This window comes from Aquarana catesbeiana, linkage group LG03, assembly GCF_042186555.1.
Source record: "Aquarana catesbeiana isolate 2022-GZ linkage group LG03, ASM4218655v1, whole genome shotgun sequence".
In the NCBI taxonomy this organism is placed as follows: Eukaryota; Metazoa; Chordata; class Amphibia; order Anura; family Ranidae; genus Aquarana; species Aquarana catesbeiana.
This window is the reverse complement of record NC_133326.1, coordinates 722,814,718-722,829,664: the sequence shown is the minus strand read 5'-3', so window position 1 is coordinate 722,829,664 and position 14,947 is coordinate 722,814,718. Positions and strand designations below refer to the sequence as shown.

Here is a 14,947-nt window from a genome sequence, read left to right as displayed (position 1 = left end):
TAGCAACCGGCTCTCTGTTTACATCACATGATGGCCGTGATTGAACACGGCCGTCATGTGATCAGGAGGGCCAATCACAGAGCCCTCCTGCCTTATCAGAGATGCACTGTGTCTGGGTGACACGAGCGCATTGGGATCTCGCAGCTGCGCGGGCACGCACGCACGCGATCCACCTCCTTCTAAGGGACGTTTCTGAACGTCCACTCAGAAGGAGAGAGCGCCCACCCGGCAGCTTATGTGCAGTGGCCGGGTGAGAAGTGGTTAATAAAGGTAATGCACTTACATGAAAAGACGATTAAAACAGCATGTACCGGACACAGTGGTTTCAGAAGTAGATTCTCCAAACACGATGACAGGAAATGACGCTAGCCCTTACCAAAGAGTGTGGTCAACGCTCTTTGATAAGGGCACATCCTATTTTTTTGGTGATGGTCACACAGGGTGGAGGAAGTTGGTGGCACATCATTCAAACTTTCACTATTGTGTTGCATTTGTGACTCTTGGACTCACTTGTTTATATTATTTATTTACTGTTCATTTCATTTAAGAGCAACATACAGTACTTGCAGAGGCGGCTTTAGACTTTGAGAGGCCTTAGGCAAAACTTAGACATGAGGCCCCACTCACACCCATAATGGGAAAAATATTAAATATGAACTGGGGTATGGGTAAGGCAATCATTGGGAGTTCAGGAGTGGGGCTAACAATTTAGTTGTGCTGTAACCTGTAGTGTTCAGGTCTACAGCTCACGGAAAATTGGCATGATCAGCCAGCTGTGATATAAAAACATTTTAAAATATAGCATTAAAGGGGTTGTAAACCCTTGTTTTAAAAAAAAACAAACAAACAAACATACTTACCTCCACTGTGCAGTTCATTTTGAACAGAGTGGCCCCAAACATTCTCTTCTGGGGTCCCCCAACGGCGCTCGCGCTTCCTCCCTGCTTTGGGAAACCACCTAGGAGAAGCGCTCTCCCTGGGGGTTACCTTGCGGGCACGCTCCCGTGTCCAGCATTTGCATCCATAGACACAAATGCCAGGCTAAGCCCCTCCCCCTGCGTCCTTGGATTTGATTGACAGCAGCGGGAGCCAATGGCTGCGCTGCTATCTATCCAGTCAAGAGCAAAGAACCCCCGGCCAGAGAGGTAGAGCTTGTCTCCGGCATGGGGACGAACAGGCTCAGGTGAGTAAAATGGGGGGGCTGGGGGGCTGCTGAGTGACAGAAGGTGAAAAAACATGAGGGTTTACAACCCCTTTAAATAATAGAACCAAATCTTAGAACTTACCTATTTTATGTGAAACTTGTGCTTTTTTTTCCCCACAGATGCTCAGTTCTGGGTTTAACTTGAGATAGGCAGTGTACAGGGGACAGCAGGGCAGAGCATAGGAGGTCAGGAGACCATACCAGGGGGGGCAGCAGGGCACATTATGGGGCACACAGCAGAACATGGGGCACACAGCAGAACATGGGGCACACAGCAGAACATGGGGCACACAGCAGAACATGGGGCACATCATGGGGCACACAGCAGAACATGGGGCACATCATGGGTCCCACAGCAGGGCATAGGACACATCACAGAGCACACAGCAAAACATGGGGCACTTTAAGGGGCTCACGGCTGGGCATGGGGCACACCATGGGACAAGCAGCATACCATGGGGTACACAGCAAGGCTTATCACAAGGCACACAGCAGGGCATGGGGTGCACAACGTGGTACAGGGCACACAGCAGGGTACAGGGCACATCAGGGTACATGGTACAGGGCACAGCAGGGTACTGGGCACATCAGGGCATGGGGCATGGGCACAGCAGGGCACAGAGTATGGGGCACATCAGGGTACTGGGCACAGCAGGATTTGGACACAGGGTATGGGGCACAGCAGGGTACGGGCACAGCAGGGTGCAAGGCATGGGTCACAGCAGGGCACATCAGGGTACGGGCACAGGGTATGTGGCACTGGGCACAGCAGAGCATATGGGGGTACTGGGCATAGGGTATGGGGCACATCGGGGTACTGGACATGGCAGGGTACTGGGCACATCAGGGTACTGGGCACAGGGTTTGGGGCACATCAGGGTACTGGACTTGGAAGGATACAGGGTACTGGGCACAGGGTATGGGGCACATCAGGGTACTGGACATGGCAGGGTACTGGGCACATCAGGGTACTGGGCACAGGGTATGGTGTACATCAGAGTACTGGGCACAGCAGGGCACACTTTCCTTAGTTTCCTTTAAATGCAGAGTAGCACAGGAAGCAGCTGTAATATAAGTCCTTACTGTCCTCTCTCATGTCACGCTGCTCCCCGGCGGCCCTTCCTCTCCTCTTGTATGCTTGTGACATCACCTGGAATGGAGGAGGGGAGGGGCCGCCGTGGAGCAGTGTGACATGAGGACATTATGGACTTTTTACAGCCGTTTCCCACGCTACTCTGCATGTCGGCCGATATTCGATCTACCCGTCAGCTGCCTGTGATTGACGGGTAGAGCTGGTGACTTTGCGGCATAACAGACTGGGAAACCACCACTGTTAAACACTGCAATAGGCAAATTAGGCGGCCGTGAGGCCCCTGTGAGGGCCAGGCCTTAGGCGACCGCCTAACTTGCCTAATTATAGAGCCGCCTCTGAGTACTTGTTCACCTGATTGTAAGTATTTCAAGAGCAGATGCAGATAACAGGGAACAGGACAAATCACAGAATGCTGTAGATGAGACGGCACTGATCCTGAGTGCTGATCCAGCTTAAATAGCCCATTTGGCCCTTATCTGTCCCGAGATGCGCCGCGCACATGTGTGCACGCATGCGCATATTTGTTAACATTCCGGACATGCGCATATACGTTCCCATGTTAGCACGCACTAATGCGCCTCTTCTTCCAGATATTCGGGGAACAGGGATTTGTCTGCTGCTATTATTCTGTCTTCTGACAGAGCCTTCCAGACAGCACCCAAACCGAGCCACAGCTCCGTGTGTCCATTCAGACATGGAGCCGCGGCTCAGCACCACCCCCTCTCTCTACTCATTGGCTGGCTGACTGTCTTTGATTGACAGCAGCAGGAGCCAATGGCGCCGCGCTGCTGTCTCAGCCAATGAAGAGGGGAGTCCTGGGCAGCCGAGACACTCCTGCAACATCGCTGGATCTAGAGGGAGCTCAGGTAAGTATTAGGGGGGGCTGCTGCACACAGAAGGTTTTTTATCTTAATGCATAGAATGCACCTTCTGCCTTTACAATCACTGATTTTATTATTAAATTTCTTAAAACCATAGTACCATCATTAAAATCAAGTCAACGGGATAAATTGGTCACATCAAACAGGTAGCAATAGTAAAACAAACACTGTACAAAGAAGTATAAATAACTGAGGCGTTTTGCAACAAATTGCTTCCTCAGGGTTCACGCTTGATGATGACCAGCTGAGAAATATGAAAAACACTCAACACCAGAATGTGAATGCAATCTACACACTGGGGGGGGGGAACCTCTGGGGGAATCTAGGATGGAAAAGGACCTGGGGGTCCTAGTAGATGATAGGCTCAGCAATGGCATGCAATGCCAAGCTGCTGCAAGCAAAGCAAACAGAATATTGGCATTAAAAAGGGGATCAACTCCAGAGATAAAACAATAATTCTCCCACTCTACAAGACTCTGGTCTGGCTGCACCTGGAATATGCTGTCCAGTCCGGGGCACCAGTCCTCAGGAAGGATGTACTGGCAATGGAGCGAGTACAAAGAAGGGCAACAAAGCTAATAAAGGGTCTGGAGGATATTAGTTATGAGGAAAGGTTGCGAGCACTGAACTTATTCTCTCTGGAGAAGAGACGCTTGAGAGGGGATATGATTTTAATTTATAAATACTGTACTGGTGACCCCACAATAGTAATAAAAATTTTCAGCAAAAGGGAATTTAATAAGACACGTGGCCATTCACTAAAATTAGAAGAAAAGCGGTTTAACTTTAAACTGTGTAAAGGGTTCTTTACTGTAAGAGCGGTAAGGATGTGGAATTCCCTTCCACAGGCTGTGGTCTCAGCGGGGAGCATTGATAGCTTCAAGAAACTATTACACCCCCTGTGTTTATGTTAGGGCAAGTTTACTTTAAAATAATTTTTTTGTGGAAATATTTTTTCTTTTTTCAGAATGAATTGGTTTCTAGGCATGATCCTCCGATGTAAATGTCATGAGGTTATGTTGGATCACCACACACAGCCAAAACATTGCTATTGTAGAATACATTTCCTCTCTCCTCAATTTTTCAACCTTGACTTTGCTGTCCATTTTCTAAGGCTGACCTCAGGGGTGTCACGAGCCTGGAGATAAGTTGTACCATGTCTTTGTCTCTGGGGGAAGATTACATTTGTGTTGGGTGTGACGTGTTCTCATCATTTTAGTGGATTTCCTCCTGGTTCCCCAGTTTCCTACCCAAACCCTAAAATATACTGGTAGCCCAACTGTCATGTGACCTAATCACCCATTGTGTGTATAATAATTCATCTTTTAACAACTTCTATATTTTGTCTTTCTTAAGAATTTTCTGCGTGGGATTGCAAATAAACAAACCTTTTGGATCGGTCTAACAGAGGCGGATGGAACCTGGATATGGGTGGATGGAACGTCTTATGACATAACTCCAAAGTAAGACACTGAAACCTCAAATATCAGAATCCTTCTCACATATCTCTAATGCCGCGTACACACGGTCAGAATTTCCCAGAACAAATGTTCGATGGGAGCTTGTTGTCGTAAATTCTGACCTTGTGTACATTTTTTGTCAGAATTTCCAACAAACAAAATTTGAGAGCTGGTTCTCAAATTTTCCGACAGCAAAATCCGTTTTTAGAAATTCCGATTGTGTGTACACAATTCTGACGCACAAAATTCCACGCATGCTGGGAATCAAGCAGAAGAGCCGCACTGGCTATTGAACTTAATCTTCTTGGCTCATCGTACGTGTTGTACGTTCTTGACGTTCTGAATTTCCGACAACATTTGTGCGACCGTGTGTATGCAAGACAAGTTTGAGCCAACATCCGCCGAAAAAAAAAACATTTTGATTTTGTTGTCGGAATGTGCGATCTTGTGTACGCGGCATAAGATCTGGCAAAATTATCTGAAAAGGTGGCACACCGATGGATCCTTGAGCACATCGTTAAGACTTTATTTCACTTCACCCAGTGCTGTACAATAGTTTGTCACCCAAAAAACAATAATGTACTGTTGCAGTGTGTTGCCACTAGTTACTAACATCCACGAATATTCACCCTGCTGCCAGACATCCATACGTCACACTTGTAGACAATGAAAAGTCTTTTGCTTTGTTTTGTTGTTTTATTTAGGGAATTTAACTTGGTTGGGGGAAAGGGTATGGGATGGCCATGGAACAAATAGGTTGCAATAATATAGAACAAAATGGTGGAATCTAATCTTGACAACGTTACTCCAGTCCATTCTCCTCCTCTGCACTCTCCCTGCAGACTTCTACCTCCAGGACACTTCTCCTCCTTCACAAAACTTTCCTGTCACAGCATTAGACATCCTGTCCCACCATCTTCAGATGACTAGGCCTCCCTCTGAATAAGTCCTAGGATTATGCCGCGTACACACGAGTGGGCTTTTCAGCATTAAAGGTCCGACAGTCTTTCCGACGAACTTTTGACGGAGTTAAGCACCAATACTTGGGAAGGCACCCCATACCGGACCTGGACACCCAGAGGATATAGCCAGTGTGGGACCATCTTGGATATCGATCCGCCTGTTGGGCAGCCTCTATTACACAGGCTCTAATGATTGCTGGTCCCAATTAGATTTGTTCAACACATGTTGATATCGGAAATATAAGACACATCTAGCTTCTCCAGTATCTGGGCCTGGCGTCCATGAAACATTTCATTTGACATTGGGGTCTTAAGTGCTGCTTGAACACAGAGTCATGTCACTGGAACCTATACATTTGGAAAATATTTGCAACTCTCAAACCCCTGATGAATTTATCAGAATACTGGAAACGCGTCGGGCATCGGGGTACACCACCCCTAGGAGAGTACATCTAATATTATCATTTGTATACCTCTTGTTCTGATTCTGTATGGAATGCAATTTTTGTATTTTTGTATGTCATAGACGTTTTTACGTCTTTTTATAGTATACCATTATAATAAAATATATCTTTTTATCATAAGAGTTGGTGGTCTATTAAAGTCCCACTAAGGGGGTAATCTCTTTGTTGGTTTTGACGGAGTTACGACGGACTTTCGAACAACCGGACTTGCCCACACGCGAACTAACTAAAGTCTGTTCGAAAGTCAGTTGGTTTGAACGTGATGACGTACGAAGGGACGAGATTAAGGAAGTTCATAGCCAGTAGCCAATAGCTGCCCTTGCATCCTTTTTTTGTCCGTCGGACTAGCATACAGACAAACTGATTTTTCGACCGGACTCGAGTCCGTTGGAAAGATATGAAACATGTTCCAAATCTAAAGTCCGTCTGATTTAGACAGAAAAACTCAGCTGAAGGTCCGATGAAGTCCACACACAGTCGGATTGTCCGACGGATTCCCTCCGTCGGACCAGTCCAGTCGAAAAGTCCACCCGTGTGTACACGGCTTTAGTTTCATTTATTAAATCTTAATAGGCCAGGGGCCTGCAGTACCACTTCTTGATGGCCCTGAACATTTAGTTGAAAAGGACATTTAATGAAAGACTACTGATCCCAGTAGACATGACTTGCAAAATAAAGATGCAAAAATACTCTTGCGCACAGGTGTATTAGCTAAAAGATCCCAAGGGTTCAGGAAGGACTGTGGATTTCGGCCTTGCTGCTCTTAAGGATGGGATTGTCCTAATATTAAATGAAAAGAAAGAAAAAAAGAGCGCACCAGCCTAGTGCATTATCCTTGACAAATTTATTAATTAAAAGCAAGATAAAATCTACTCACAAAGGTTGAAGAAAAAAATCGCATTGTATGTGGCACAGAGGCGATTAGTCCAGTGGTAGCAGTTTTCCAGGTCCCAGGAAGGAGGCGTACGGACTACTGCTGGCTAACGCGTTTCGAAGGTTACCCTTCTTCATCAGAGCCTTAGTAGTGTTAGTCTCCTGCTGGTTTTTATACATGTGTCCATCCAAACAAGACTGGTCAGATTGGTTCTGAGGCTCCTCCCTTAATTGGTGGGCGGTCCTCTGAGAAGGATGGATCTTGGCTTTGTTATTATTATAAGACCGTAGTGTATTTAGGTTATAATTTGATTTTTATTATTAGTTTTTTATTTTTAATATATTTTTTAAAAACTTTTTACGTTTAATATGATTTTAGTCTAATTTATAGTTTTAGTCTTAATTGTAGTTTCTAGTTCTAGCTCTGGTATTTTAATTTTGATTTTTAATTTTTAATTTATAATTCATATTTAGATCAGCGGCCATGCATATATTCACCTTATTGTACCTTATGATGTACATGTCTGATGGCAGCTCTTTTGCTCGGGCAAAGTGTCTCTATGGGGACTGTGGCTGTACCGGCTTCCATTGGCGCACGAGATTGACATACTATGATAAACAATAGCCTCCTCTAATCCACAGTTCAGACGTTTCTGTCTGGCTTTGGCCTCTATCTTTGCCTACGGCAAAATGGAGGCTATTGTTTATCATAGTATGTCAATCTCGTGCGCCAATGGGCGCACGGGAAATTACATCACGACCGCACTTCCGCCCTGTGGACCGCACCCTGGAAGCGGGTGAGCGGCGTGCGTTCCACCTGGCTCTACAGAACACAGGAACGTGTCACCGGCCAGGAACTGCCAGCAATGGAAGCCGGTACAGCCACAGTCCCCATAGAGACACTTTGCCCAAGCAAAAGAGCTGATCTTAGATTCTAGACCTCTGATCAGTGTCTTCTGATGTCTGTAATCCATTGAAGAGAGGGGAGAGGAGCTCCAAGGAACATCTGATGTGCCTTGGCTCACTTACATAGTAGTATTGGCAGGACTATTTCAGTTTACTTGTTGTTGGATGTTTGTACTCCTGAATATATGCATGGCCGCTGATCTAATAATAATAATAACGGTCTTATAATAATAACAAATCCAAGATCCATCCTTCTCAGAGGACCGCCCACCAATTAAGGGAGGAGCCTCAGAACCAATCTGACCAGTCTTGTTTGGATGGACACATGTATAAAAACCAGCAGGAGACTAACACTACTAAGGCTCTGATGAAGAAGGGTAACCTTCGAAACGCGTTAGCCAGCAGTAGTCCGTACGCCTCCTTCCTGGGACCTGGAAAACTGCTACCACTGGACTAATCACCTCTGTGCCACATACAATGCGATTTTTTTCTTCAACCTTTGTGAGTAGATTTTATCTTGCTTTTAATTAATAAATTTGTCAAGGATAATGCACTAGGCTGGTGCGCTCCTTTTTTCTTTCTTGACATGACTTGCAAATCTTGTGCCCTCCAGCTGCAACAATTTGATACAAAACCCTACAGTCTCTCCTCTGGCTCTACACCCAGCTTCCCTGGTATGCCTCTTCCAGATCTCCACTGTGCCTCACTCATCGACTCCTGCCCTAAAGGATTCTCCCAGACCATGCGGACCGCCTGTTTTTCCAACTCCTGTTCCAGCATACATCCCCATGACCATGTAAGGAGAGGCTCCCTCCCAGCTGCTGAGCTCCTCCGCCTGAGTCGCACCCCCCCAGAGGGGGGTGCTCCCCCACACACAGTCTAGCACTCCATCCTTCAGTTCTCCCAGCCAACAACTCCTCCCCCAGCAGGCTGACCCTGAGTATATGTAGGAGGACTGCCTCCTGCCAATCCTAAATTGGTCAGGGCTCCTCACATGTACTCCATGCTACTCCAACTCTCAGCCCTGCCCCTCTTCCAGAACATTCTCACTGACAGCAGGGGAGGCACTCAAAAGCTGAAGTACATGTCAGTCACACCCACTGCTACACTAACCACTCCCTGCCCCCGAATCAAAAACAAGCAGGCCTAGCTCACAGCATTAGGCCTGCTTAAATTTACCTGCACTGACAGAACCTACAACACTACACCTCTAGCACCTACCTATGGTAGAGGGTGCTACAGTACTGTGACATGGAGTGATGAGACTCAGTGGTAGATGCGTTTTTTTTAGTGAAGTCCATGCCAGTTTTAAGGGCCTGGTAGCCCACTTTTATGAAAACAGATTAACTTAAAGTCCATAAACTTTCCCAGCACACAGCATAAACAGGCAAAAAAATATCAAGCCACCTGGCTCTTTCTTCAGCAGTACTTCTGCTCTTAGTAATGTGTCCCTCAGACCAACGTCTCTTCAATGCACATATCTTCAAGCCCATCAATGCACACAGCTCCTCTTTAATGCACCCAGTAATACTGGCTCACACCTGTCTTCTAAGTAGGGATGAGCCGAACACCCCCCCGGCTCGGTTCGCGGCAGAACATGCGAACACCGTTGAAGTCTATGGGATTTTAAAGGCTAATATGCAAGTTATTGTCATAAAAAGTGTTTGGGGACCCGGGTCCTGCCCCAGGGGACATGGATCAATGCAAAAAAAAGTTTTAAAAATTGCTGTTTTTTCGGAAGCAGTGTTTTTAAGAATGCTTAAAGTGAAACAATAAAAGTGTAATATTCCTTTAAATTTCGTACCTGGGTGGTGTCTATAGTATGCCTGTAAAGGGGCGCATGTTTCCCGTGTTTAGAACAGTCCGAGAGCAAAATGACATTTCAAAGGAAAAAGTCATTCAAAACTGCTTGCAGCTGTAATGTAATGTTGCCGCCAGCCCATTACCAGGCCCTTTGGGTCTGGTATGGATATTGAGGGGAATCCCGCACCTAAATTAAAAAAAAGGCGTGGGGCCCCCAGGCCCTAAATACTCTGAACAGCAGTATACAGGCGGTGCAAACAAGACAGGGACTGTAGGTTTGTAGTTAAGTAGAATCTGTTTGTAATTTTGAACTGGTACATTTTTAACGTGTTTAGCTCCAGCCCAAAAATCTATTTTTAAGCTTTTTGGAAAACATAGGGAAGGGTTATCACCCCTGTGACATTTGTTTTGCTGTCTGTGCCCCTATTTAGAAGATTTCACCTCACTTTCTGTCCCAATGACAATTGAATTTTGAAAATTTTGGGTTATTAGGGAAACAAGGATTGGTGATAGAGCATCAGTGGAGAGGAGACACCTTTTTCCCAAATTAACTCTTAGGGTCCTTTCACACGGGACGGATCCGAGATGATCCGCCTCCGTGAACATCCGCTTGCTCAGCAGGGATCGCTCCGTGGATCCCCGCTGAGCAGGCAGATGATAGGTCCATTGCTGCACACTATGCAGCGACGGACCTGTCACAGTGCCGCTCTCCCCTAGACCGTAGAGTCCGTCGTCACCCGATCCGAAAACGGATGGAAAAGTAGGTTTTTCCTCCGTTACACTTTTTCGGATCGGAGCGGGTCGGATGTCAGTGGACATGTCACTGCTGACATCCGATGCTCCATAGAGGTCTATGGAGGGTCCGCTCAGGTCCGCCTAAAAAACTGACAGGTGGACCTGAATGGATCGTTCGTCTTAAAGAGGCCTTACAGGAGAGAATTCCCTTCCTAGGGGTAGATTTCATCTCACTTCCTGTTGTCTCCCTCCGTTTGTAAGTAGGAGTCATTTGTAAGTCAGATGTTTAAAAATAGGGGACCGCCTGTATATACTATACGGCCTGCCCTATATACTCTGCAGAAAATTGGCCACTTAGATTTTGGTGGTACCAGAACACTGTAAGCCCTCACAGTTACTCTTGGTGGGCGCGTAATGGGCCCTGCTGTGAAATATTAGATCAAAAATTGTAATTACAATACAGTGCAGCCATAGTGCAGTTGCTACTACTTTTCTGGTGGTGTACACAGTACACAATACAGTGTAGTGTGGTGTTGCAAAACAAAATATACATCATGTCCAGAAGGCCACCAAGGAGAGGCAGACGCTCACAGGCCACTAAAAGAGGGCAAGCAGGCTCTGTGTCTACAGTCAACAGTGCTGGTCATGGACATGATGCATCCTCAATGCTCCTGGCCCCTCCCTCCTGTCGAGTGCCCCCACAAGGGGACAGATATGGAGGCATGGTTTAGCCCCACCCCTCTCTCTCCTCATTGGCTGACTGACTTTGATTGACAGGAGCCAATGGCATCACACTTCTGTCTCAACCAATGAGGAGGGAGAGTCCCTGCAACCAAAACACTCCTGCAACATCGCTGGTTCGAGATGGGGCTCGGGTAAATATTAGCGGGGCTGAGGGAGGCTACTGCATGCTGAAGGCTTTTTATCTTAATTAGGGATGGCAAAAACTGAACGCCCCCAGTTCAGTTTTTTTTCTCCCTCCTGAGCCATGCTAGGCCACATGACTTTAACTTGGAGGTATGCCATGCCAGGGAGGACCCCCTGGCAAAGCATCTTATCCTCATGTTGATAAAGATAAAGGTCTCCAATGGTTGTGGGGGGTCTGTGGGGGGAGCTCATCAGAATTTGGAAGCCCCTGTTAAAAATATGGGCACCTACACATATCGCCTCCCCTCATGTTAATGAGTAGGAGGTGCAAATTAACTGTGTAACCCATAAATAAAGACACCCAAATAAAAACTAAAAATACCCAAAAAAGAGTCCCTCCTTGTAAATCCATCATCTATCAGGATGCCCTGCGCCTGCTGGCTTGTCAGAATTAAAAACTGGGTTGACCTGATGTACATGGCTATTCCCAATGGTACTGCTCGCTGAATGACAGCTCCATGAGCTGTCATCAGCTATATAAGGGAAGGGGAGGGGAAAGTAGTGACATCATTGACCAAATATGGCCAGTGACAGTTGCTGTTATCCCTGTCCGTTTGCTAATGTAACTGTAGATTCCCACCCATGTGAGTAATGTGCCAGAGATGGTTGCTAGGGACGCAGTGGGCACCAGCACTTGCTGCTTCGTTAGGAACCACTGACAGTAGGAAGCTGTTATATATAGAAGCAGTAGAAATACCATTTCTATAGATGATGCTCAGCTCCCAGCGCACAGGGGACCAAATTTTTGGCCATTCTTCCAAACACCCTAACAGCCTAGGTTTAAGGCAAACCATTGGCTCATCCCTACTCCTCACATAGCCAATGTAGGAAGGAGATGAGGGAAAGAACTCCTCACATAGACCAATAGGTAAAGATGTGAAGGGGAAGAACTTCTCACATGAAGGACCTGGAGGAGAAAACTCTTCACATATTCAATCAGGGAAAGAGGTGGGAGGAAGAACACATCACATAGCTACTGACTATGTATGTATGGGGTTGGCCACCATTGATCTAACCTTAGAAGATTGTACCATTAAATTGTAGTGTGTGGTCAGTTCTCTTGCAGCCGATCACAGTTGTTGGGCTCACACCTTTTAAATCTCATTTTATAGCATTTCTGAGGTCCCAGTTCTGCTCAGTTCCTGTATTGGTCTAAAACCCTATTGTTACTTCTGTCCTTCAGGTTCTGGGGGAACAGGCAGCCCGATGATCGGAAGGATCCTGGTGTCGAAGAAGGGGAAGACTGTGCTACGTTAAGGGATGGATATGACTGGAATGATTTTCGCTGTTCTATAAAAAGAAAGTACATCTGTGAGAAGAAGATGACCTTTTGATATGGACTGAAGGACACCAGAGGACACCTGATATCTCTATCCTGTATACTATATACTATACTGTACCTTTTATGCTCCTCCATTATACTACAGCCATATAGAGTCTACTACTGTATAAAACAATGCTGCAGGATATGCTGGGACTTGTTGTTCTTCTAGAATTGGAGGATCTCAGAGCGTCCAATCTGCAGTTTTCAAGTTGAACTCCAACCTTTTCTTTAGTCTTGCACAGTTGTATAGGGTCCTGTATTTCACCACATGCTGTGAGATTCTCACAATTTGCATTAGAAGCTACAAAGAGTCAGATAGAGCCACTCCTAATTTCTTGGCTGGAGGAGGCCCAGTGTCACCTAGGTCTCTCCTCCCCAGCCTGACTGTCCCTGACCCACCACAAGTCATTCATTGAATTTCAGTTCTTTCAAACATGGAGGCTCAGCATCACATGTGGGTGTTATCTAGGGTGATCTGCATGCAAACGAGTGAGACACCCTCCTTCTTGAGACATACCATTTCACATGTTATCAACATGTGGGGGTTACCTTGCCAGAGGGGACAAGGCCTTTAACCACTTCGATACCGGGCACTTTCACCCCCTTCCTGCTCAGGCCAATTTTCAGCTTTCAGCGCTGTCACATTTTGAATGACAATTGCGCGGTCATGCAACACTGTACCCATATGAACTTTTTATCATTTTTTTCACATAAATAAAGCTTTCTTTTGGGGGTATTTTGTCCCCATTAGGTTTTCTACTTTTTGCCAAATAAGTAAAAAAAGATGGAAAATTTTGGAAAATTTTGGAAAATAATGTTTTTCTTCATTCCTGTTATAAAACTTTGCAAATAAATAATCGTTCTTCATAAATTTAGGCCAAAATGTATTCTGCTATATTTCTTTTGTGAAAATAACCCAAATCAGTGTATATTATTTAGTCTATAGGATAGTTATAGAGTCCACAAACTATGGCATATATATCTGAAAATTGATCAATCCTGATGTACTGACGGCCTATCTCATTTCTTGAGGCCCAAAAACATCAGGACAGTACAAATACCCCCCAAATGACCCCTTTTTGAAAAGTAGATTGTCCAAGATATTTAGTAAAAAAGCATGGCAAGTTTTTTTAAGTTATAATTTCTAACAATTTTTGGAAAATTAAGAAATAAAAAAAAAAACCTCAATTTTTTATTTTTACATACTGTCACCAGTATAATAGTACATCATATAATGGGTGCGGTGGTGATCCGGGACACTGACTGGTGAAAGCATGTAAAAAAAAAAAAAAATAATAATAATATTTTTTTTTCAATTTTTAAAAATATTTTATTTCTTTTTCATTAATTTTTTTTTTCTTTTTTATAAGATTTTTTTTTGCATACTGCGACCAGAACAAACCAGAACAAACCAGTGTTACCATAGTAACACTATACTACTCTGGGAGGGGATCCGGATTTTTTTTTTCACACTATGATTGCTTATAACAGTGAATATCACTGTTATAAACAACCATTTTTTTGTGAATGAAATCTATTTATTCAGTGTTTACTATTGTGAACCGCAGTAAATGGTGCAGCAGTCTATTTTCTCCTCTGCAGGTGATGCTCGTCCGCAGTGACATTACAGCTAGAGAGGAAGTCAAGAGGGACATGGTTCCTCTATGGTTTCCTGGGTCACTGGGGAATCTATTCGATTGGATGCTGCTGCCCCATGTGACTCCAGCTGCCATCATAGGTCATGCAGAGCCTATTTTAGGCCCTGGCTTCCAGGTTTGGTATGCATTTGAGAGTGCATAGTGTTGGGATAGGTTAGGGACAGTACTAGTGCCAGGGAAAAGTTCCAGGTGAGGAGGGAAAGTGTAGGGCTTGCAACTTCTCTGGACATCTTCCCACTTGGGCACGAGGCTCTGCCCCTCCTAACAGGTGCTGTCAGTTCGGCTGTAACCTGCTCTCTACACACTGTTGGGACCTGTGACTGTTCCTGGTTGGGCTGTCTTCCCACCGTGTTTATTGTGAACTGTCTCTGCACTGTCTCAATACAAAATTATTTTCATCGCACTTAAGACTGTGTTTGTTATTACCGAGACACCACACTGCACCCCATCTACATACAGATAAAGATAACAAATGTAGTAGTATTGGAAAATGTAACAAGAATACTTAGTTATAGATGGTTTTTCACCACTGAGTCCCCCTTCTTTACGGCATGGCACGATGATCAAACTAGACGCGTGCTCGCCCTAGTACGAGGCTCGCTGGGGTTGATTTACTAGAACTGATGTGCAAAATCTGATGTATCTCTGCTTCTAGGT

At 45.3% G+C, this 14,947-nt stretch overlaps 1 protein-coding gene across 1 annotated transcript in view; it reads left to right on the top strand.

The window, feature by feature from the left end:
- Positions 1 to 14,033, top strand: part of LOC141134936 (C-type lectin domain family 10 member A-like) — a 66,588-nt gene extending 52,555 nt beyond the window's left edge. The window contains exons 9-10 of the mRNA XM_073624369.1: positions 4,535 to 4,641; positions 12,492 to 14,033. Coding sequence (XP_073480470.1) covers positions 4,535 to 4,641; positions 12,492 to 12,642 — 258 coding nt within the window. The 3' untranslated portion in view covers positions 12,643 to 14,033. The remainder of the gene's footprint in view (positions 1 to 4,534; positions 4,642 to 12,491) is intronic.
- Positions 14,034 to 14,947: the final 914 nt, after the last annotated feature.